Source organism: Mycena indigotica (genome assembly GCF_014461135.1).
Source record: "Mycena indigotica strain 171206Taipei chromosome Unknown Mind.scaff0005, whole genome shotgun sequence".
NCBI lineage: Eukaryota > Fungi > Basidiomycota > Agaricomycetes > Agaricales > Mycenaceae > Mycena > Mycena indigotica.
Genome location: NW_023503004.1, coordinates 1,623,202 through 1,648,117, shown reverse-complemented (window position 1 = coordinate 1,648,117; position 24,916 = coordinate 1,623,202). Strand labels below are relative to the sequence as shown.

General features: G+C 50.4%; 1 protein-coding gene across 1 annotated transcript; it reads left to right on the top strand.

Moving 5' to 3' along the window:
* Positions 1 to 24,087: 24,087 nt before the first annotated feature.
* MIND_00578200 (uncharacterized protein) lies at positions 24,088 to 24,916 on the top strand (the record flags this gene model as incomplete). The annotated part of the gene is made up of 5 exons (XM_037362543.1): positions 24,088 to 24,149; positions 24,210 to 24,406; positions 24,458 to 24,553; positions 24,616 to 24,818; positions 24,869 to 24,916. 5 exons carry the CDS (start codon positions 24,088 to 24,090, stop codon positions 24,914 to 24,916), a joined length of 606 nt encoding a protein of 201 aa, XP_037220464.1.

Genomic DNA, 24,916 nt, shown 5'->3' with positions numbered 1-24,916 from the left:
CATAGGGACGGGAGCCGGAGGTACCGAGACGGGGGCGCGGGCCGCGGGTGGCGCAGGTGCGGCCACCGGGCGGATGGGGAACGGAGTTGCCGAACGGGCGATAGGGAATGCGCCACGCGGAGCCCCCGAAGGTATCCGCGGGGTGGTCCCTTTGATGAGCTTCGCCCGTACCAAGGCTTCGTATTGGCGGAAAGCCCGAGTGCGCCAGCCCAGATAGTCACGGAGGTCTGGGGGGTCGTTCGAGGACGTGATGCCATTGTTGATCAGGGGGTCAAGTCCATGGCGGTACTTGGTCACCTTAACCAACGCGTCTTCGAATCCGGCGAGGTCCATTAGGTCCTCGAAGTCGTCAGTGTATCCGTAGACGTCCCGCGTTCCCATGTGATAACCCGCGCTTTCCAACTTGGCGAGTGCGAGGTCTTGCTCGTTCTCCTCAACGAACCGAAGGCGAAACTCGGAGAGGAATAGGTTCCACCGAGGGAAGGGGAAGGGGGTTTTGCTTCCATGACGCTCTGCCCACTGCTGGGCAGGTCCCTCCGCCATATAGGACATGGCGTAGCAGATGGCCTTTTCTTCGCTCGGCTCTCCGTTGACCACGAAGGCCTCCGGGGCAAGCCGGGCGTAAGTCTTGACCGTGTATAGGAAGGCGCGGCTGCGTTTGCGATCTCCATTAAACGCAAATGGGGGGTTTAGCCGTAAGACCAGTTTTGAGGCAACAGTAATGTCACCAAATAATGCATCCGCGTCGGGGGCATTCGGAGATGCCGAAGGCGGTTCGGGAGCTGCCGAAGGTGGTGCGGCAGCGGAAGCCTGGGAAGCAAGGTGGGGGAGGATATTGGTGAGGTTGTCTAGTTTCGCCTCAAGTGCGTCCATGCGCGCGTCAGCGTCCGGAGCAGCTCCGGTAGACATAGCGGGCGTAAAGACGACAAGAGCAGAGGAGGAGGGGTCAAGTGGCAGGGGCGGTGACGAGGGGGGTACGGACTCGTACTCCGAGCCTGAATCAGCGCCAAACCTGGCAATCTTGACCGGTGATAAGCCGCAGTCTGGGACAGACCAGGAAACGACTATTTTTGTCGATTTTGTTGCTCAGCGCACGTCTCAGAGTTGACATGAGTCCCGAATGGTCAACTAGGGAATTACCTGCACAAGAACCAGTCAAACTCCAGTCAAAATCTATCAAATCGCTCTCAGTGATTCCAAAATCTTGACTAGGAAAAGTTCGCAGAGCCCGTTCTCGCTAGAATCTATCCAATTCTATGCAAAATACCCAAAGGGAGTGTATTCTAAAAGGCATATTTGGTTTGGCGCTCAGTGGAGACTCGAGATCGACTTCTCCTAGATAAGGGACACCCCTATCTCTGTTGGTATCGACGACTGACATCATTGGAACGTGGTTTCGGATCATGCTGGAGGATCGAGAGTGCCAAGGGACGGTTAAACGGCGAAAACCTACTCAATTGATTGGGGCCTGGACCTGTGATCAATGGCGACTCTAAAACACTGTTGAGGAACAGGTCATCTGAACATTGGAAATGCGCCAGGAGAGTTGGGACAACCACCGCTGAGGCCATACGCACAAGATACGAGTTATGGGTGTCAATCGAAAGCTGGGAAGCAGAGCTATCCACTTATCCTACTCAAGATCGAGGGATTCTTCACAAGACAAACTAGATGGTCGCGAACACGGAAGATTTACACAGGTCATTGACTCCAATACACGCGATACCAGTCATCTGGACCTGGATTTTCAACTCTGGGCCGTATGGCGAAAACGATACCTATACAATTATGCACATGGACGACTTTTCTTACTCGAGATTTTCCCTGATTCTATCAATTTCTGTTTAGTATTTATATCTCTGTTTTGTATTTGGCAGGTTCACGGATTGCCCCGCTCTACTAGGTGCATCTGGGGATCTAGCTCATCAATCTATCTTGCTAGCTCTTTCAAAATAGTATCATCGCGTCGGAAGGATTATTGGTTGAGGGTTTCGGTTGCTGAATACAAGAGTTCCGGTTGCTGTTTATTGGGTTTCGGTTGCTGGTCGAGAGTTTAAGGCAGTTAGTTCCTGACTCGAGACAACTCAGAGGGTTTAAGGCAGTTAGTCATCAGCAAAAACGGGAGATCCAGTCAAGGGCTTACCGGGTCTTGAAATCAGCAAAATCAGCAAAATCGACCGCAAAATCTTGCCGGGCTGTCGGAGCATCAACGGGCCTTAAAAACGACCTTTGAATTGTAAGCGTGGGAAAACGGCAACACGATCGCCAGCGTGGCGAGGACTGGCCGGCATCACAATCACTTCCAAATGACCATTGGCTTGCAATGCTTCTGAGGGACTGGGCAGTTCATCCACTGGAATAGAATAGTATTTATTTGCTTGGTTAAATGAATAAAACCACTTCAATCCAGTATACTGTCCGAAACTGTACAACTGGAACCCGAGAGGGACGCTGAAACCCCGTCATGACCGACAACATCACCACCACCAAACCCTCCACGACCAGTGAGATTGCCACCACAGACACCAAACCCTCTGTCATGACCCACAACATCGCCGCCACCATGCCCTGCACCAGTTCCCACGTTCCATCACCTCGATGGCAGCCCGCTTGGCATCGTGTGCAGCGAGAAGGAGTTTGGAATCAGAGGGGCCGTGTTGTCTCCATGGCGGCGGACACACGAATGTTGCAGCTGGTTGCAATTGCGGGTGGACTGGCCATTGAGGTTGCTTCCTGGCCTTGACACAGACTTGCAACTGAGAGATTTGAGTCTTGAGGTGTGGGACATCGAGTTTGAGGTCTTGATAGGCTTGAGGCATTGATGTGCAAGAGCGTGATGAGGCGGAGGTGAGGATTTGGGGGCAGGAAAGGGTGGGGGGCAGGGGATGATGGGGGAAAAAGGAAGAAAGACGTCGAGCACTGCACTGCATTTGGCGAGTCATGTGTGACATCTGCGATCAATCAAATGTGTCATTTGCCATGTGACGTCCGGACTAGGCCTCAAAATCTGTCCTGAAACTGTTAATGCAACTATAATATTGATAACAGAATTGTTTAGTGCTTCTCAAGTTCCTAAAAGGCTGCCCATCTTCTTGCAAACTCTCAACAGGTGCTTGATTGAATTACAATAACTATACAACTGTGGTACAAGACAAAAACCAGGTGAGAGCTATTCTAAGGCCTGTTGAGAGCCTTGCCAGCCCTGGCAAATGATACAATCATTATGGCTGTCACCGGCTCTCAACAGGAATCCCACTTTTTCCTGATGGTCCTGATCCAACGAGTATAAACTCTCCGGGCATCGTATTGGCGCTTCTCCATTGCTGAGTTTCGTCGATAGTACGCTTTGGGGCACAACAAATCAACGTTTTTCGCAAGAAACTCGTATCTACCCTACAACCTTACACATCTGTGCCAAGGCTCTGTTCACAGGGGCCTGTACTCGCACAAGGAGTTGACGATTTTTGGGTTTTTGTGACTTTTCCTACTCGACATTATACATCTTTCTCTCTACGAAAAGTGGAGTTTAGGTTGCTTTTGTTGGTTTGGTTAGTTAGAGAGCTCATTTGCTGTCCCCACTCCGCACTCATCATCTGGAGCCCACCGCGAGGGGTGATCGAGTATTGCTGAAACTTGGTTTCGTGCAATTTGTGACAAGCAAGAAGAAAAGCAAGCACCCACACGCTTGGATCGAACGTCAAAATACCACCAAAAGGGAAACAGCGAGATCTAACTGATTCCCAACCGAACGATTTTCCGAATCTACTACGCGGAGTTGGAGAACTGAGACCGACACCGTTATTCGTACCAAAAACTATCTGCGAACGCGAAACCGAGGACTACCCGTAACTCGCAAGGCGATCGAGATCGGACAATCCCGACAAAATCGACAAAATCGACAAAAACTCAAGCATCTTCGTCGAAAAGACCGACTCAAGCATCAACACAAAAGCGCGTTCAATCGAAATCTACAACAAAGCGCAAAACCAACACAAAATCAGCGACTGTCGAAGAAGAACAACAATCTCCGACACCATCTTCGCCTCTAACCGACTTATCAGAGAGCGAAATCAACACGAATCGGCTTAACGAACCTCCGATTCAACAAAACAACGAAAACATGGACAACGGACCTGGCGGAAATGGTGGAAACGGAGGCGGCGCGGGTGGCGCAGGAGGAAATAGAGGTGGTGGAGGTAGAAACGCTCAAGGAGGAGCAGCGGTGCGGTTCAAGGTGCCTGAAACATGGGATTCTGGTCGTCCTAGCTTCGATGGAAAGACTCCTGCCAAGTTGGAGAAGTTCCTAGAGGAGTGCGAGAGAATCATCGTGCAGGGAGGCATCGACAACGACGCGGAAAAGGAAGGAGACGGTGCTGAGGTATCTCGATACTAAGCATGTGAAGGAAGCGTGGCAGAATCTGACAGCGTTTGCTGGAGGAGACTTCGATGGGTGGAAGGCGGAGATACTGAAGATGTATCCGGAGTTGGAGGAGGTCAACGAAGGGTCGAGGAGACGCTTGAAGGAAATTTGCGCCGAGGCACGGGGTGCTAGTCGTGAAGATCTGGGTCTAGTGATTTGATTTTGTGCATTCTTTTTGGCAGAATCCGAAAAACTGCTCAGACCACCATCGCAAATCACCAACAAAGAGTTGGTATCGTCGATTCTTGGTACGCTCAGCGACGATTTTGCGTCGGCAGTCGAAGTTGTGTTGAATCAACCGAATGTGGCAAATATCTTGGGTGGAAATGCGAATGCGGGAAACCAAAACACAGGAAACACTCGAAGAGGCGATAAGTGGAACTACAAGGACGTCTTGAAGGTGGTGGAATGGTTGACGAACAATTGGTCTGGGCGAGAGGCAGATGCGATGATGAGGAACGACTTGAAATCCTCAATTTCGTTCGCGAACTCGAAAAGCGGAAACTCTGCAAGCGATGTTAGAGGATCAAATGGAGAGTTTCGCCTTAGAGATAAACGCGTTGAAGGACGTTATGGCTGTCAGGGATAAGCAACTCATCGAAACGATGAAGCAGTTCCATCAGGCTACCGAAAATAAGTCCAAAAACCATACGCACCCTCAATCGGGACCGCCGCAACGCGAATATCAACAAGGGGGAAGTCGTGGATATGGAGGACAACAGAGTGGAGGAGACCAATGTCATTTCTGTGAAGAAACTGGACATATGGTGCGAGATTGCCCGAAGAAAAGGACGTTGTTGGACCAGGGGAAGATCGTTATGGAAAATGGAGGCTTGCGTCTACCAGGAGGTCAATATATTCCGAAGTATCCTGAGAATGTCTCAAGATATCAATGAATTCTCGACTGGTATGGCAAAGGCGGAGGGAATATTGTGTCAGGAAATGCGCAGACGAACCTTCAATCGTCGTTTTACAATGAATATACTCCCAATGAGCAGTATAATTTGCTGTATGACACGAATGAGGATGAAATCCGTTCATTGAGAGCGCAAATGGCTGCGTTGACTAGACAGTTTCAAGTAAACAATGTCGCGGTTAATGAACCAGCACGATTCTCGAACCAGCCGGGGGCGATTCAATCGTTTCCACAAATCCTACAACGAGATTCGGCGTCACAGCAAGGGATAGGAGGAAGACAGTCTCAGAGAATGGGGGAGACGGGGCATACCCTGCGTACCTTCAAGGGCCTGCTCAACCAGGCTTGCCCCCAGTCGATCCGAACTTTCAACAGTTCATGACGATGTACAATATGGTTCAGGCCATGCAGAACCAATCTGGATCCAGTTCGCAGTCCGCGAATCAGTCGATGGAGTCCCAATTTGCGAATACGCGGGTCGGGAAAAGACAGAGAATGGGGGAGACGGGGCATACCCTGTGTACCTTCAAGGGCCTGCTCAACCAGGCTTGCACCCAGTCGATCCGAACTTTCAACAGTTCATGACGATGTACAATATGGTTCAGGCCATGCAGAACCAATCTGGATCCAGTTCGCAGTCCGCGAATCAGTCGATGGAGTCCCAATTTGCGAATACGCGGTCGGGAAAAGACTCTAACGCTGGGGAAGCACGAAATTTTTAGATAGTTCGAGGAAGGAGACAGGGAGCTGGCGAAAGAAAGCTCCTGATGCAACGAAATCTCCTGAGAACCGATCGAAAGTTGTGAATAAGGAAAAGGAATCGTCGAAGAAGAAGGAAGATCGAAGGAAGAGGGATGATCCTGTCGAGTCTTCGAGTGAGGAGGAAGAATCTGAGCCGGAGGTGCTGGAAAAAGAGGATGTGCCGAAGAAGAAACGCAAAGCTCGATTCAGAGGAGAAGATTCTGAGGACGAAAAGATGGAATATGCTGCCAGGATGGTACCCAACTCGGAATCGCCCAAGCGCGAGATGAATAAGAAGCGAGATGTAGAAGAGAGGGCGTATAAGTTGGCGACGAAGTTCGACGACCCGCATATACAGTCACGGCGAAATTATAATACGCCTTCCTAATCGGGTAGTTACGTGTAACGAGTGACTGATGGTACATCTTTTGCCTCTTACGCTTGCCCAGCGCGTTTGTTGACGCGTCGACGCGTTGTTGAGCCACGATGCAGCTGAATTCAACACTGCCTCCGCCACACCCATGTTCAAATAGCCCATAGGCAACTCCAACTCCCCTCCCCCGCTCTTCCCATGCCCAAAGGTGCACCCGGCCAAAAACGCAACGCGCTCACGCCCATCCAACGAGCAATGGCCATGATTATGCTGGAGTATGGCTCCCAAACTTCCTTCACTTATCCGCAGTCTGCTTGCATTCCAACTGTGCGTTTTGTCGCCACCATTCCCCGAGTTCACCCGACCTGTCACCAATTGAGAACTGCTGGGCACTTCTCAAGCAGGAGGTTCGCAAACACCCACGGTATACGACAGCTAAGACACAGGAGGATGTTTTTTCAATCGCTACAGAGGTGTGGAAGTCCGCTTCATTCATTGCATATGCCAAAAAATGTTACTACTCCTTCCCTCGTCGTTTACAAGCCCTCAAGGACAACAACTACTTATGGACTGACTACTAGTACTCTACCAATGTATCATACACACCTATCTTGCTTGTAGCATACTGTATTTCAATAAAGAGCCTTTGGAGCGCTCATTTTGATCGTTTGATGGGTGCTTACTCGATTAGGAAGGCGTATTATAATTTCGCCGTGACTGTAATTAAGTGAATTGTGGAAGCCGTTAATCGCTGCGCGAGAGCGTGTGGAGTGTGTTATTGACAGTGGATCGCAAATTGTGTCGATGGCATTGTCGGTAGCAGAGAGATTGGGGATTCCTTGGGATCCTGACTTGCAAATCTACATGCAAAGTGCGAATGGGCAACTGAAGAAGTCTGCTGGGTTAGCGCGAAATGTATGCTTTTTGTTTGGAGACATACCTGTCTATCTGCAAGTGCATATTATCGACCAAGTAGCTTATGAAGTTCTGCTCGGGCGACCATTCAATCTCGTAACGGAATCCAAGTTAGAAAACTTTGGAAATGGGAACCAAATGCTCACTATTCGCGATCCTAACCGAGAGCGAAGGTGTGTGATACCAACTCAGGCAAGGGGAACTTATTCCGTGGTGTCGAACTCGAAACGGGTCGAAGAACCTGGGAAAGATCCGCCTCCGCAGAAGGAGAATCGAGAGCATAGGGCCAAAGTCGAGGTGGAATCGGATTTTCAGAACTCGTCGAGGAACTAGTGGGAGACTGGGGAGGTGAAGAGCTGTGGATGGGAGTTGATGAAAAGGGCGAGTTGCGAGTGGAGGGATACATCGAACCTGAGGATGGGTGTCGATTTGAGGATGAAGAACTGCAATTGGCGTACCTAACAGCCAGTAAAGAGTCGAGATCCATGTCCAAGGACCGAAAGGCAAAGGAGTTGCTCGAGGAGTTTGTCCAACAGCGAGTCGACAACTCTTCGCAGAGTAGGAAAAGTGGGCGAGTGGTAAAATTCGAGTCTGAATTGGGTGTCCGTCAAGGACCAGACGAGGAAGTTAGAGCGGCGGTAGAAGCATCTTATCTGGGGAACGTACATCAGCATGAATCGTCGATTCCGTGTCTGAAATGCGCCGACCTTGGATTCGATCGAGAGAGAAATGGTTCATCTGTGGAAGTTGGAGTTGAGATTATGGATATGTTCGCTGGAAAGAAGTATAAACCGGTTGCGTTGAAAACAAGGCCAGTTTATGGTGAGCTTCCAGAGAAATATCGCATAAAGAGGGAAATCATCGGGGATCCTTTGGCTGAAATGCCTAAGTTATCACCAAATCCGAGTGAATTCGTACCTACCGAGAGGTATACGCAGGAGAGGATGGAAATTATCGATAAAGTTCACAACACTGGGTTCTTGAGGAGCGAGGAAATGAAGGTTATTCATAATTTCATGATGCTTCATTGGCCTGCGTTCGCTTGGAATGACGAGGAGCGAGGAACTTTGCGACATGATTTCTTTCCACCTGTTGAAATACCGACAGTCGAGCACAAAGTGTGGATAGAGAAGAGTATTCCGATCCCGAGAGGTCAACTAGACGAATTTTGTAAAGTGATTAAGAAGAAAATCGACACGGGCGTGTACGAACCGTCGAATGCTTCATATCGCTCGAAGTTCTTTGGTGTTGTCAAGAAGGATGGCAAAAGTATTCGACTTCGTTCATGCTTTAGAGCCGTTAAACGCGGTTACGATTGCGCATTCAGGAATCCCACCGGCGACGGAAGAGTTGGCAGACCATTTTTCGGGTCGAGCGTGTGGAGGAGTTTTGGATTTGTACTCGGGATATGATCATAGAGACCTTGCGGAGACCTCGAGGGACTACACAACGTTTCAGTCGCCCTTCGGAGCGTTGAGATTAGTGAAACTTCCTCAAGGATGGACGAATTCCGTACCGATTTTCCATGACGATGTAAATTTCGTCTTGAGAGAAGAGGTTCCCCACGTTTCGATGCCATATATCGATGATGTACCTATTCGGGGACCAGCAACGCGATATGAGGATGAGAACGGAGAAGAGGAGACGATACCTGAGAACAAGGGGATCCGTAAATTCTTCTGGGAGCACATACAGAACGTGAATCGAGTAGTTCAGAGATTGAAATACTCAGGTTTGACGGTTTCTGGCATGAAGGCGGTGTTGTGTGCGGATGAATTCGTAGTTGTAGGCCATACATGCTCGTACGAAGGAAGAAGACCATCGACGGATTGAGTAGGAGTCATTACACGATGGCCTCCTTTGAAGAATGTCTCTGAGATAAGACAATTCTTAGGAGTCTTGACGTATATCAAGCACTTCATTTAAGATTTCCATATTATGAGCAAGCCGATGACGGATATGCTGAAGAAAGGGGTGGAATTCGAGTGGGGAGAGCTTCAAGAGGCTTCCATGGCGTTGATCAAGAAGGCAGTGGCGGAGTGTCCAGCGATTCGACCGTTGAATTACTCAGAAGGATGGACAACAGTGATTCAGATCGATAGTTCGTACAAGGGAATCGGAATCGTGATCTACCAGTATCATGAGAACAGTCCCAAGAAACGATACTACTCAAGATTTTCATCAATACCACTCGATGAGAGACAGGCGAACTTTTCTCAGGCAAAACGAGAGCTGTTTGGTATAAAGCGAGGCTTGGAACATATGCAATATTGGATTTTGGGGTGTAGGAACCTGGTACTTGAGACGGATGCGTCGTACATTAAGGGAATGCTGGATAATCCTGGCATGGGCCCGAATGCAACGATAAATCGGTGGATAGAACAGATTCTGATGTTCCATTTCGAGTTGAAACATGTCATCGGCAAGACCTTTACACCAGATGGACTCTCCAGACGAGACAAGGTACCGGGAGATGAAGAGTATGAGAATACCGATGATGGACCCGAGTTGGTGAAGCCAGGAGTGCATAAAGATTGGGATTATTCGATTCCTCAACCGAAGGAGTATGATGATTTCAAGTCAGAAATTGACACGAGAGGTGGATTCTACTTCGGAGTGTTGGATCTCGATGAGAATGACACAATGGAGAACGAAGCCTGGAGGGAACATGGTCAACTTTGCTTGGATACCTATGTGGAATCAATGGATGAGGCGGAAATTATCAGGGACACTTATCGCAGAGAAGGAATTGAGATGCCACAGTACATTTCATCGTTCGTGCATGAGCCTGAGAAACTCCTACCGAATTCAGCGTTCAAATGGGATGCTGAGGGAACCATATCCTGAAGAGCATCGGACGACAGAAGGAGTACGCGCGGATGAAAAAACTCGAGTTGGTTGAGAAGTGGCTTCGAAATACCAAGAAGAGACCAACTGGATTCACGGACAGAGCCTTCGAAGCGTTGATAAAATACGCTCGGAAGTTCTTTCTGAGTGAGAAAGGAAGGCTTTTCCATTGAGATAAGGATGGAATGCACAAAATCGTTGTTAAGAAGGAGCATAGGATGTACGCGATGCGTTCTGCACACGATAGTTTGGGTCATTGAGGAGCGTATGCAACGAAATCCTTGATTGAAGTCAGATTATGGTGGCCTCAGATGGATCGAGACGTATCTTGGTATGTGAAAACGTGCCATATGTGTCAAGTTCGTCAGAGTACGATGATTCGGATACCGCCTATACCTACGAAGACTCCGAGCTTGTTCCAGAAAATCCATACCGATGTGATGGTCATGGGAGCGACTTCAAACAGACACAAGTTGGTCATTGCAGCGAGGGATTCATTGAGTAGATGGCTGGAAGCTAAGGTCTTGAGATCAGACACGGCGTCGGCGATTGGGATGTTCTTACTCGAGAATATCATCTGTCGTTGGGGTTGTCCTGCTGAATTGGTGACGGATAATGCGCCCCAGTTTCTCGTGGCTCTTGAGTGGCTTGGAAACAAGTATGGCATTACGGGAATCAAGATTTCACCCTATAATTCGAAGGCGAATGGACCTGTGGAGAGTGGACATCGAGATGTTTGACAGTCGATTGTGAAAGCGTGCGCTGGTAACCCTAACAAATGGTTTTATTTCTTGCCTCAAGTTACTTGGGCGGACAGAATCACCATTCGGAGAGGATTAGGCTGCTCACCCTATTACGCTGCGACTGGTTGTCATCCGATTTTGCCATTCGACATCGTGGAATCGACATGGCTGGTCGAATACCCAGGGAAAATCATCAGTACCGCTGAGTTGGTTGGATATCGGGCGAGAGCGTTGGTGAAACATCGGAGTCATGTTCAGGAGATGAGAGATCGAGTCTCAAAGGAGAAGTTAGAAGCTGTTCGATGATATGAGCGCATCCATGCTGCTACTATCAAAGATTATGACTTCAAACCTGGGGATATCGTCTTGATTCGCAACACTCGCATCGAGAAAAGTCTGGATAAGAAAGCAAAACTTCGTTATCTTGGACCAATGGTGGTTGTTAGACGGACAATGGGTGGATCTTATCTAGTATGCGAGCTAAATGGAGCTATGGTACCAGGAAAGATTGGCGCATTCCGAGTAATACCCTATGAAGCCAGGGAGAAGATTTCTTTCTCAAAGGATATCGAAAAGATGATCGACATGTCAAAAGAAGAACTGGATGAGCTCGCAGAAGGCTGAGAGGATGTGGAAGGAATGGATCTGCAGTTTGGGGACATGGATCTTGACGACGAAGAGTCAGAATCTGAGAGCGAAAAGTCAGATGACGACGCTTAAGGATGAGGATTGCTTCGGAATCGAAGAAGGAAAAGTGTCACAACGCAGGAATACATTCGTTCGAGGTGTGAATACATAGTACAGTTCAAGTAATTACCGGAACGGCTGATCTGGAAAGCCTTGGAAACGAGTGTGGGGGTATATAGTACTATGGGAGAAGGGATTTCGATGGAGCAGTAAGGGATTTACTTGCGGCCATGGGAAGGACCATTGGGAGTTGCAAGACGAGCGTTTCCGCGGATGATGGCCAAGTACTGGGACGGATCGCTGACAAGGAAAAGTCAGAAATCGAGCACTATGACAAGACTGAGAGGGACGGACGGAAGTTTGCTATCAACTTTCATGTTGCGGTCCTTCGCGAGGTCGAAGAGTGTTTGGTAGCGACGAGCGACTACTTCGTACGAGTCACGGGCATATGCCATACGCTGGACAGCGATGAGCACTTGCTGCTGAGCGAGTTCGAGGCAGGCGGTCAGCTGCTTATTGGTGATTCGGACTTCGGTTCCTTGTGCGAATTTATCGAGAAGTTCTTGGATGGTCTTGTACTCGAGATCAGCAGGAGCGGAATCGTCAATCGGATACGGATTGGTCAAAATCTGGGAGATTCAAGTCAGAAATTTCGAAATCTTGTCAAGGAAAAGTTACAATTCCGGCTATGGCAGCCGCGGGGATCTGCGAAGATGCGAATCAGCGATAGAAGGAACATCGGATAGAGTTTACGGACAGTTGGGAGGTCCTTGGGGTCTTTCTTCTTGAAAGAGAAAGAAGAGATCAGCGCAGGGGTCTTGGGGGACTTGTCTATGAGCTCGGGAGAACTAGCCTTGTTGCGCTTCTTCTTAGAGGGACTCTTGTCGGTATCGCCAGAGCCTTCCTAGATAAGAACGCACCGAGTCAGGGAGATTGACGATGAAAACGTTCGACTCAGAGTCGAAGAAGAGAGAACGAACCTCTTCTTCTTCATCTTCGAGTTCAGGGGAACGCTGTCGCTGGAGTAAATCAACGTTCGAAGGAATATTCGACAAGGATAATACCTTGTGAGACTGGTTAACGGTCGAAGAACGAGTGTTCTGGAGTGATGATGAGTTGCGGAGGAAATCTTCGACGGAGAAAAGTGAAACCGGAGTATTCTTGGACGAAGATGTCTGTCACTGATAAGATAGTGTTGCTTCCGCATTCGGAAATGATATTACCTTTTTGGTATCAGGGGCCTTTTTCTTGGGATCCTCCGCCTTGTTGCGATGAGCCGCGAATGTACGTGCGGAAGCGTCGATATGCTGCATATGGGCGATACAAGTGTTGGTGTCGCGAAGATGTTGATCGACTTTGGCCGTCCACTTGCCATCGTTGCGAATATTGTTCTGAATCGCGTGGAGTTTTTGAAGCGCATGGGGAAGGTCTTGATAGATAAGCTGGCTCGCAGCCAAACGATCGCGGACCTCTTCCTCCTTGAGCTGGGGAAGCTACATTCGAGGATGAGTACCATTATTCCGACTAGGAAAAGTGATGACGCACCAAGTACCGATACAACAGATGAATTTTGCGAACATTCTCGTCGTTGGTACGAATGCGCAAGTCAGAGACAGTGGTTATGAACTCGTGAACGTCAGCTTCGAAGTTCTTCTGGAACTCCTTCCTCAGGTTCGCGAGGGGCATACATCGAGTCTGCCATTTTGTAATCAACTGGAGAAGTCTGGAGATTCAGCGCGTCAGAAATATGACCATTCTGTGGAGGAACAAATCGTACTGGTCGAGATTGGAAAGGAGCGAATGTCTTTGGATAGAGATGCGAGAGAAACTGGAATGGGTTGTCGAACCACGACATCTTTTATAGGCGATGGCTTATTGCTGGGACAGCAAGATCTTAAAAATGGGGGAGATGGGCTCAACGTGGTGCACGTTAAGGCACAACATAGAGAACATGGAGGGCAACATGGTTGTGGACCGCAAAGCATGGTTCTCTCGAGAGAGCGAAACACTTTGGCGATCTGGATCATGTTTCCACCCTCAAAGATATGCTGTTACCGACGATAATGCCACTTTCTTATGAAATACAAGCATGGAGAAGGATATACCCGGCCCACGGCCTCATGTAGGACTGCCAAGGTAGCCTGATCGCAGTTTCTGGAAACAAGATCTTCGGTATCCACCAAATCTTCGAGTAGGAAAAGTGCCGAAACAGAGGAAATCAAGGAACAACACGCCCTTTGTGATTCAAAACGCTACTGTAACGACAGGAATGATTGTAAACGACGGTAACGACAGACGAGAAGTTGGATTAGGTGTTTGCAATGCTGAGATTGTCAGGCGACATGATCAGTAGGGCAAGGGCGGAAAGTGTGAGCCTGCGTAGAAGGGCAGGTGGAGTAAGCTGGAGCGTCAGGAATACCCATTAGGATGGAATGGATCACCGGGGAATGATCTCCATGCTCAGGGATCGTTTCCAGTGCAGGCATATCAGTGAGAGAGGATGCCGAGGACACGGGAGAGTCGATTGGGACGTTCATGATCGTAGTGTGGCCATATTCGTTCATGAAATCGTTATCTTGGGTAAAGCCAAAGAGCGATGCCTGAGGGAATCGGTCAGATGGATGAGAATGGACGATTCGCAGAGGAAAATGACCTGGGAGTGAGCAGATTCGAGTCGAGTGAGTAGCTCTGACGCGGATTTGTACTCGTTCTTGAGGGATTCGACCTTTTTACGAACCTGCTCACGACGAATCTCGGCCTTGTCTTCGAGTTGGATGCGGGAGTAATGAGCAAGCTTCGAGAGACACATGGTACTGGGGTTCTCGTCGAAAATGGCTTCAGCCTGATGGAGTTCGTCATGGTTGAGTGTGGAAAACAAGCTTTGGATGCCACATTCGAGGAGTTTTTGGGTTTTCACGCTAGATAGCGTCGAGGAACGTTTTGAGATGACCGTTGGTGCGGAGTTCCTCCCACTTGCGAAGTAGGACGAGGGTCTTGGCCATCTCCTCCTGCTCGTTGGTCATCTTCTTATGATCTTTGTTGACAAGGGAAAGTCAGAAATGACTTTTCTCTGTCAAGGAAAAGTCAAACGCACCAAGAAATGCCAAATGAGAGTCATGATTGAGGCTATAAATGACATGGAAACCTTCGAGGGTGGAGAAATCGCAGGTGTCGTCGCGATTTAGACCACAGGGGATGCAAGGGAGACCAGCCATGAGATGGACACAATCACGATTGAGGACTTTACAACTGTTGCATGGGCCGATGAGCTTTTCCTGGTTAGAAAATCGCAAGATTTTGAGTAGGAAAAGTGGTGCACCTCGAGACTCGCACACATTTTGAAGATGGAATGATAGACTTCGTCCACAAAGATGCCGCTATAGAGGATAGGGATCATGGGCTCGTTGACGTACTTCGGAATACCGTTGTCGGACATGGTAGAGGGTCAAGGCGAGCTTTTCTTGGAGAAGGAAAAGCTTTTATTCGACAAAACCATTACAAATTCGACAGTACATCATCAAGAACGTTATCTAGGCGACCGATCGACACTGTAACTGCTGGATTGCTGAAAAGAAGACATGTGGGGAGTTGGACGCGATGGAAAATCTGCAGATCTTGGACAAAGATTGTTGATTTGATGAATTGGAAGGATGCTCAAGTCCAGGATCGAGTCGAAATACTCAAAATCTCATATTGGGGACTTTTCTTAGATGGATCTTACTCAAGATTTGGACAGGAAAGGAAGGCAATATGCAAATTTCATTATTGCCGGTCGCAGAGTACAAGCAAAATACTCTACGCCGGCCGCGCACTGTGAAAATACAAAATTTTTATAGTCCGTAGACTTTCGACCCGCCAACGAGCTCCCAACCGTCAAGAAAACGACACCGGAGGCCAGACCGAAGGGGTCTCACCCAGAAGTGGATGGACCCGCAGTGTTGGCATCGGGTGAGGCGTCGACCATCGTCTCGTCGCCCTGTTCTCGTCGATTTGGTCCTCCTTGTCGTCACCATTTCGACCCGAGCTGCCTTGACCGTCGTTCGGATTGGCAGAGTAGTTGGGACCTAGAGGAGAGAACGGTCAGAAGAGCGAAATTCTGAGGAAGAAAGTGGATGTACGCTTTGTGGCGTTGGCCAAGAGGAGTTGGTTGAGAACCGCGGTTGCGGACTCGTCACCCATCTCGAGGAGGAAACGCTGCTCGAGCCCCTCGGTTGCAAAGTGCTGAAGGACTGCCTCAAGGTGCCGTTGGAAGGCTTCCATCGAGTACTTGACGGAGTTCATCGCCAAACGATGGGCCTCGCGAGTCTGCGCAGCAAGATCGAAAGCCTGCTTCAACTGGACCATCGTCGTGTGAGTCTCGCGAGTCGAAGCTTCGATGAGCGGAGTCAAATGCTCGATGATCTTGAGTATTTCGCCCGAGGAGCGGACGTGGTCGCAGAGGTGGCCTTTCTTGTTGTCCTGCGTGCCAGTGATCGGCAAGGAACGCCATAGCCCAAAGGAGTGCAGTCGCGGCGGAACATCATGCAGATGAAGCATGGCCACGCTGGGAGAGGCGAGTCCTGGGGAAGGACCTGCTTGAGGAAGGCAATGGGGACCGGAGGAGACTCCACGTAGTACGGCTCGAAAGCTTTCGACTGGATGGTCGACTTGCCAGGGTTGGTCGTGACGGGGGAGGAGTAATGAGCCACCATGGCGGACCAGGAATGCACGAGTTTTTGAGTCACGCGAGAGACAACAATGTGGACGCGGTTGTTGGGCGTGAAGGAAATGATATCGCGCATGAAGGCAAGACAAGGGTGGAAGATCCGAACAAGCGTTTGGTTGAGCTTGTGGGTGTGGGCAGGGTCGGAAGCGTCGAAGGGAGCGTTTTCATCGGCTGGGCGGTAGCGAAAGTACCCCTCCGCGTCTGGAGTCAACGCCTCCTTCTTCTCTCCCTCGATTTTGCTGACGAACTCGAGCACCGTGTTCTTCTCTGCACCGAGTTTGGTCTTCTTGGCAGCGGGTTTTTCTGGAAAACAGCGGTTAGTGGAAAGAAAAGAAGTGTAAAGCGAAGAATACGTACTCGGCGACTTGGAGACAGGCTCCTGAGTGACGGTCTCGTCCTCAGAAGACTCTGCTCGTCCCCGTTTACGAGTCGAAGCCTTGCGCTTCCCTTCTTTCTTGACGGAAACTGGAACTAGGTTAGCGATGCAGGAGATTTGAGAGAGAAAAGGCGAACCAGACTCGTTCTGGTCATCCTCTTCTTCCTCCTCTTCCTCTTGATTGTCGTCGTCATCGTCACCAGAGCCGGAGTCATCGCTGGAAGCAATGTGGACGGGACTGGGAGACTTGGGCGGAGGTTGTTGTTTCGACTTGGGAGTAGCAGTGGTCTTCTTAGGCTTCGGTCTAGGAGCTGCGGCAGGCAGGGACTCCTCCAAAGTGGGCGTGTTGGAAGGAACGTCGAGGGGGCGGAAACCCAGGACGAAATCGGGGTTGGAAAGGTCCAGCACATAACCCGAGCGGTCGAAATTCTGCAAGGAGAGTTAGCCGATGAAGAGAAAAGAGGGTTGGGAGGAGTTACACACCACTTCAGCCTTGACGTGGTTGAGAGTCAAGAGAGAAAGCTCGTGGTTGACTTGGTTTGGGGGAAGGCAGTCGCGGAATTGGATAATGGCCTCGAAGAACAGGACCAAGTCGAGCGAAACCTTTGCCGAACCATTGTCTTCCGCCAAGCACTTGGTTTTGTGGAAGATATAGCGCTGAAGAAGACAGGTTAGAGAGGGATAGGAAAAAGGGAGGACGACGAACCAAGTAGGGGATGATCAGGTTGATGGCAGAAATGGCCTTGGGGATGTTATCCGGAGTTTCGACAACAGCGGGGTTCTTTTTCAGAGATTTCGAGAGGGCTTTGATGAATTTAATGCCGTTGGGGGTGTTGAAGACCGAGAAACAGGCGTTGGGCACGAGAGGATGGATAGGGGCAGGAGAGGAGTCGCGGGCAGAGGCGCGTTTCGACGAGGAGGCCTTTTTGCTGGACATGGTGGGCGAAAGGAAGAAAGAATGAGCGAAAAAGGAGGGGCGCCAGGCTTAAATATCGAGAGGAAGAAGCCGTGAAGAAGCGTGAAGAACAAAACGTGACAGTGAAGACGCTTCTGAAGCTTAAACTGTATGCACCGGCTCAGGGAAATTAAACGTCTTTGTGCGCAGTTGCGGAACCGCTCGAAATGGTTAGCAGCTCAAGGGTCTGGGTGATTTGGAAACCCGCGGTGGAATTAAGGAAGCTTGGAACGGAAGCATTTCTTTGTCCGAGAGCAAATCGGTGATCACGGCAATGCCTTTGCTTGGCAGAACCGAAGATCCGACAGAGAATGTCAAAAATTTGAGTCCGAAGTGTCGATCCATGATCTTCGCTGACGGCCAAAAATGAAGGATGGAGAGAATTCATTGATGTTGTTGAATTCGAGGTATTGCCAAAGACGACTGGGGACAGTCGAGATTTAAAAATGGGGGAGATGATAAGGCGCAGTCTGGGACAGACCAGGAAACGACTATTTTTGTCGATTTTGTTGCTCAGCGCACGTCTCAGAGTTGACATGAGTCCCGAATGGTCAACTAGGGAATTACCTGCACAAGAACCAGTCAAACTCCAGTCAAAATCTATCAAATCGCTCTCAGTGATTCCAAAATCTTGACTAGGAAAAGTTCGCAGAGCCCGTTCTCGCTAGAATCTATCCAATTCTATGCAAAATACCCAAAGGGAGTGTATTCTAAAAGGCATATTTGGTTTGGCGCTCAGTGGAGACTCGAGATCGACTTCTCCTAGATAAGGGACACCCCTATCTCTGTTGGTATCGACGACTGACATCATTGGAACGTGGTTTCGGATCATGCTGGAGGATCGAGAGTGCCAAGGGACGGTTAAACGGCGAAAACCTACTCAATTGATTGGGGCCTGGACCTGTGATCAATGGCGACTCTAAAACACTGTTGAGGAACAGGTCATCTGAACATTGGAAATGCGCCAGGAGAGTTGGGACAACCACCGCTGAGGCCATACGCACAAGATACGAGTTATGGGTGTCAATCGAAAGCTGGGAAGCAGAGCTATCCACTTATCCTACTCAAGATCGAGGGATTCTTCACAAGACAAACTAGATGGTCGCGAACACGGAAGATTTACACAGGTCATTGACTCCAATACACGCGATACCAGTCATCTGGACCTGGATTTTCAACTCTGGGCCGTATGGCGAAACGATACCTATACAATTATGCACATGGACGACTTTTCTTACTCGAGATTTTCCCTGATTCTATCAATTTCTGTTTAGTATTTATATCTCTGTTTTGTATTTGGCAGGTTCACGGATTGCCCCGCTCTACTAGGTGCATCTGGGGATCTAGCTCGTCAATCTATCTTGCTAGCTCTTTCGAAATAGTATCATCGCGTCGGAAGGATTATTGGTTGAGGGTTTCGGTTGCTGAATACAAGAGTTCCGGTTGCTGTTTATTGGGTTTCGGTTGCTGGTCGAGAGTTTAAGGCAGTTAGTTCCTGACTCGAGACAACTCAGAGGGTTTAAGGCAGTTAGTCCTGATCCAACGAGTATAAACTCTCCGGGCATCGTATTGGCGCTTCTCTATTGCTGAGTTTCGTCGATAGTACGCTTTGGGGCACAACAAATCAACGTTTTTCGCAAGAAACTCGTATCTACCCTACAACCTTACACATCTGTGCCAAGGCTCTGTTCACAGGGGCCTGTACTCGCACAAGGAGTTGACGATTTTTGGGTTTTTGTGACTTTTCCTACTTGACATTATACATCTTTCTCTCTATGAAAAGTGGAGTTTTGGTTGTTTTTGTTGGTTTGGTTAGTTAGAGAGCTCATTTGCTGTCCCCACTCCGCACTCATCACCGGTTAATCCCGTAGAGAGTTTCTTCTGCTGTAAGGGCAACCCTGGAGACTCCGACGAAAGCCTAGCAGGGGAGGATCCAAAGCGTGAATAAGACTACAGGAAATACATGGGGGGACCGACCTAGCAGGGGAGGATCCAAAGAGAAGAAACTCTAAGGGTCTGCCTGCTAGGGCGCCAACTATATACTGGTCGTCCGTAACTGCCGACGTAGAGCGCAGAAGGCCTGAGCGGCGTCGCAGGCTCTGTCCCAAGGTGATCGTTGGGAGGGTCTTGACGGATCGGTGATTGTGCGGGCGAAGGAGGCCGTGGACGATGGTCGGGGTGGGTCGGAGCGTCAGAGGGGGCGCCGGTCGGATGCGCCTCGGATGCGTTCGGAGGGTCCGAAGGAGGCCGAAGCGGGGGTTCCCCTGACAAGTAACCAGTAAAATGCTGGGAAGTAAGCTCAGGGGGAAATGCCTTTATGCACGTTTTAAAACCAGTGTGGGACTCCTACTTTGGTGTGGTTTATCCAACACCTTTCTTCAAAGGTAGAGTACCCACTAAAACCCCCTTGTCATTTATCTAGTTATCCAGCAAGGAGTCTTCATCCAGCCCACTCCAAGTATTTAGTACTACTTGTTGGTCAATAGCTAATTTATCAAATTCATTCTTGTTTGTTAATATTCTATCACGTTATAGTCTAGAATTAATCAATGTTAGCCATCGATTATGTACTTCATTGATTTGGAAAATCTTACCAGGATTTTTAAGACGTCTTTCATTTCGCATATTCCAAATCATATACCATGCAGATGATACTAAAATGCTGAAAAGTCGATCCTTGTGAGGCTGAGGAGTTCCCTTACCAGTATAGAATTTTGTTAGATTACAACCTAGTACTAATCCCCACTCAATTTTTGGCCATTTATTAAATTTCATATTCCAAAGCTGTTGAGTTAGTTTCCAGATATGTATTCTTTCTAAGGCTACACACTCTAGCATAATATGTTCAAGAGTCTCTGGAACACTACATACAGGGCATTCACCAAATGCTTGTAGCTGTGGAATATTATCCCAAAATAATCCTACCTTGAATGTATTATGCATTGTTTTCCACAGTAAATCTCTGATTTTAACATTGAAATGTATAGACCTAATTGATTTCCATATAGCAGCATCTGTGGGCTCATAACAGGATAAATCCTTTATTGTTGCTCGAGTTCTTTCAACGTTGATAAAAGTTGATTTCCGTACAGGTATTTGATATTTAGATTTAATAATCTTTGAAAATATCCTTTGTGAGCTGCTTCGTAGTGCAATACCAGGCATATGAAAAGTAAGCTCAGGTTGTGTTTCTATGAGCCATGGAATGAAAGGATCATCACCTGATAGGTTAGCTTTAACCATTTGTATTTTTCATTTAATTTACCAGGATATCTAAATGCCCAATAAATAAAAACAAATAGCTATTATCTAAAAGGATAAAGAGTTTTGAGGCTTGCTGCGAGCCTGCAACGCGGCACCGTCGAGTGGATGTGCCACGGATGTCCCGCGTACCGCCGCGAACGTGCGTGGCCCGACGGTGATAGGATGCCGATAGAGCTACTTCAGGCCCGCCACACCGCGATCGATGCTTTGCCTATCTCAGCTCAGGCTGCTCAGCTCAGCTGCGCCACGTCCTCGATCCGATATGGACGCAGCGCGCGCGGGGTGTGGAGTGGGAGTGCGGCAACCAATGCCCGACGCCGCGCTAAAATGCAATTCGGTGGCGGTTACAGAGCGTGACTCGATAAGCCGGCTTGAGCGTTGGCGAAAGACTGTGAGCAGGTGTCGGATCATTTTCGCTAACGGCCAACGCAAGGCGCAGGCTGCGCAGCGAGGCGCACAAATGGCAAATGGGTCTGAGAGTTGCCGCAGAGGGTGACTCTGATCTAGGGACCGATACAGGGGCCGGGTGACTTGATGTTGCTGAGGCGTTCAGCGGCGCGGCTTGCGGTCAGGGAATCCGAAATCGGAGCCACCATAGGCCCATCGGCAAGCGCATCACGGACGTGCAGTGCGCCATCACGGAAATCAGCACTTTAGAGTTTCCCATCACTTCCCACCCGGTTATACTCCGCCCTTCTGTTGTGGGTGTCGCACAGCGCGGGATCTGCGCTGCGGAGTGTTCGCCCCGGCTGGACCCTGGCAACCGCACCGACTCACCTGCTACAGAAGGCTAGTCTCTGGACCGAAATTTACCGAATTTCATCAAGAGCTCGCCCGCCGCGGCGTCTGATCACGCGTGTGTCAACTTGGCTTACTCAGAGTGCCTTAGGCAGCGGCTCCGAGGTAGAATTGAATTTGAGGGCCTGTATTCTCATGAGAAGTTTGAACCGTAGTACCAGAACCGTAAGCAGCGCAACTATCTGGCAGCGCCAGTTCGACAGGCACAAAACAACTGCGGAGGATGCCCTTGGCCCAGATCGTCTGTCAACGGCAGAGTCCGCATCATACGGCGGTGGCGGCTTATGCGCCATGGACTTGTCATCCAGCCCGGTTGCCCTGGAATGAGTAAGCGCTGGGCCACGAGCCGGGCGTGTGTTGATGCGGAGTCGGGGCCCTGAAAGTGGGCGGGCTAAATGTCCCGCACCACTGATACCGAAAAGAGTCCATCGATTGCGACAACAATGGTCGTCGTTTGGCTGCACATCTCAGCGACTGCCAATGAGTCGGCCGATCTTCCCTCTGCGCCTCGAGGCGCACGCACAAAGGGAGTCTGTGTGCCAACGACAGCCGATGGCAGCCCCATCTGTAGACGCCCATTGTCCTTTCAGACTCCAGAGGCTTGCGAGCCGGCTCAGCTCGCCTCGTGGCCGCTATCAGTGGCCACGGGCCACACTGGTTGCTGTCCGCGTTGTGTGTGGGTGTGAGGGAACAATGGCATGCAAAAATCGGATCCATATGCATCACATGCTCCATTGCATTTTTGTCAGACGGCATCGTCTCGAACAATAAGTACAGCTATACAGCTATTGTCCAACGGGAGAAGCCGTCTGCGGGCAGACTGCGGCGGATCGCAAAGAGATCAGCTCGCGACCCTGTATCCCGTCGTTGTGCCTCGGAATCGCTGTTCTTCACCTTCGTCATTGGGCGGTACCATGGCAGTGGCCACCCATTCACCATCAACTTGTGCAGACACTTATTGAAGGCATCTTCGCGAACCGAAAGAACGCAAGCCGAAGAAATCAGCAAAGGAAAGGGGAATCGACGTCGAACGGAGCCTGACAGTGACTCTGATATCGCTGTAGATGCTCCAGTCGGGGCCAGCCGCACTAGTGCCAGTGTCCGAATATAAGTGCAAGAAAGACGACGGATAGCAAGAAGGAGAAGGTGGGCTTTTCCGAGTCAAAAGGGATGGCGTTCACTATTCCGAGCTTCGCGCAGGAATGCACAAGTGGGTCGCTGGCCCGTTGGAGGATAACGGTTTGAGGGTAGGTTGCGTATCGGAGGTTGGCGCATCATACTCAAGTCAGAGTGGGTATGGATATTGGGAGCGATCTGGTTTACCATTTGCGTCAGGAGCTTATGCGCAGAACAGTTTATCGACACACCATAATATCATTAAATATGGAGTATTTCCCTCACATCCGTCCCCAGGGTCTCGTCGCAGCCCAGCGTCGGACAAGGAGCATAATACGAAATGTTGGCGTTGACCAGCCCGGTGCAACCACCCCGAGCTTCGCGCAGGATCAGTAGTGAATCGCCAGCCCGTCTGGCGGCTCGGTCCGGGGGTGGGTTCTGCCGACGATAAAGGACGGCTGCATGTCCGGACTCCGGAACCGCGAGGCAAAGTTGGGGTAGAGTAAGCAATGGAAGCGATCTGCGATTCGCGGCATGAGCCCATGGACGAAACCAGCAAATTAGTGGCGCACCGTGCCTAGTATTTGCCTCATACACATCATGGGTCCCTGGTCACTGCCAGCGCCGCCCACCGCGAGACCAGACACCCGCCGTTACTTCGGGAGTCGGGACTGGAAGGGGCCGCGCCGTCTCAAGGAGGCCTCAGGAGCTGCTATGGGCAAAGACAAACGGATTACAGACGCACCGCGCCCATGGGCCATCGTGTGTCGTCTACACCGGCCGGCCAGTCACGGCAGCTACCTCGCCCAACCCAATTGCGGCTTGGCACCACTGCGCGCGGGCGTTTTCGTCCACGAGTGAGTCCCGAAGCGCGTATCGGGCCTCCGGACGCAGTGTGCTCGTTCGCGCCGGGGCCTGGATGACGGGTGCGGAAAAGGAAGCGTGGCATCACGATCAGTGACCCTGTCACGTCACGTTTTTTTTTTCTCACTCGCTCGTCGTTCTTCTTCGCCTCCCCATCGTCGCACGCCCCGTCGACTGCCCGACGCGACTCCGGCTATGGCTGCTGACCGATGGGAGCAACAATCCAGAGAGCGCGGTGCTGCTGGTTTGGTACCCAACGCCGAATCGAGTTGGAATCGAGTCATACGATCGTCGATGCAGACAAGCTGGCATCCACACGAACTGCGGCAGGGGCGGATGCTGGGCCCTGGCATGAGTCGGCGCGCTCATGGCCGTCGTCGCAGACAGCGCCGGCTCGCAAACTGCTGCAGAGTGTCACAATAATCGTGGGTACGTGTGAGCCCATGTCATAAAGCGGTGTTCGGGATCCTCGACTCATTCTGCTACCAGGACTGCCCCGGAATGTGCCAGAACCCAAGAAGACGAACGGCCGTCTTCAAGGCTGTCTGGCGCGGCAACAGCATGTCCCGATCAGGATATTCGACTCCTTGTACTATTATGTGGCCACACAGAACCCTCGGACAGCCTGAGCCACCACCCACAAGCACTGCCCGTGCGCCGTTCTTCTTCTTCTACCCCCATCTCGCGTAAGCCCCTCAGCCCTCTCTCCCCCCAACCCACTCATCCTTACCCTCCAGCAATGCCCACCGTTCGCAGCATCATCGTCGCAGCGGCGCACGACGACAAGCACCCTACGCTGGCCAAGATCGGCTGGATCATTAGCTTCTCCATCTGTACGCGTCATCCTGTCCTATTCCAATATCCGCCGCCACTCATACTATGATACTCCCGCCAGTCGCAGCGTTCGTCCTCCTCGTTTTCTGCTGCGCGTGTGGCTGCTGCAGCTGCCGGTGCCGCCGGAGCCGCACGCGTCGTCAAACTATCATATCGCCGTCAGCGACTGTGGCAACGCAGAACGACGCGCCCCCGCCGCGCTACCTCGCACCGCCGCCCTTGAAGTATTCCACCACCGCTGTGGCCAAGGCCGAGTCTGCCCTTGTGAGTACCGGTTTGTAGCTCAGTGAACGTGACGTTGATGGCGCTTACAGCCGTTGTACCCGCCCCCGGCATATCCCAGGCCCGAGCACCTGCGGTAG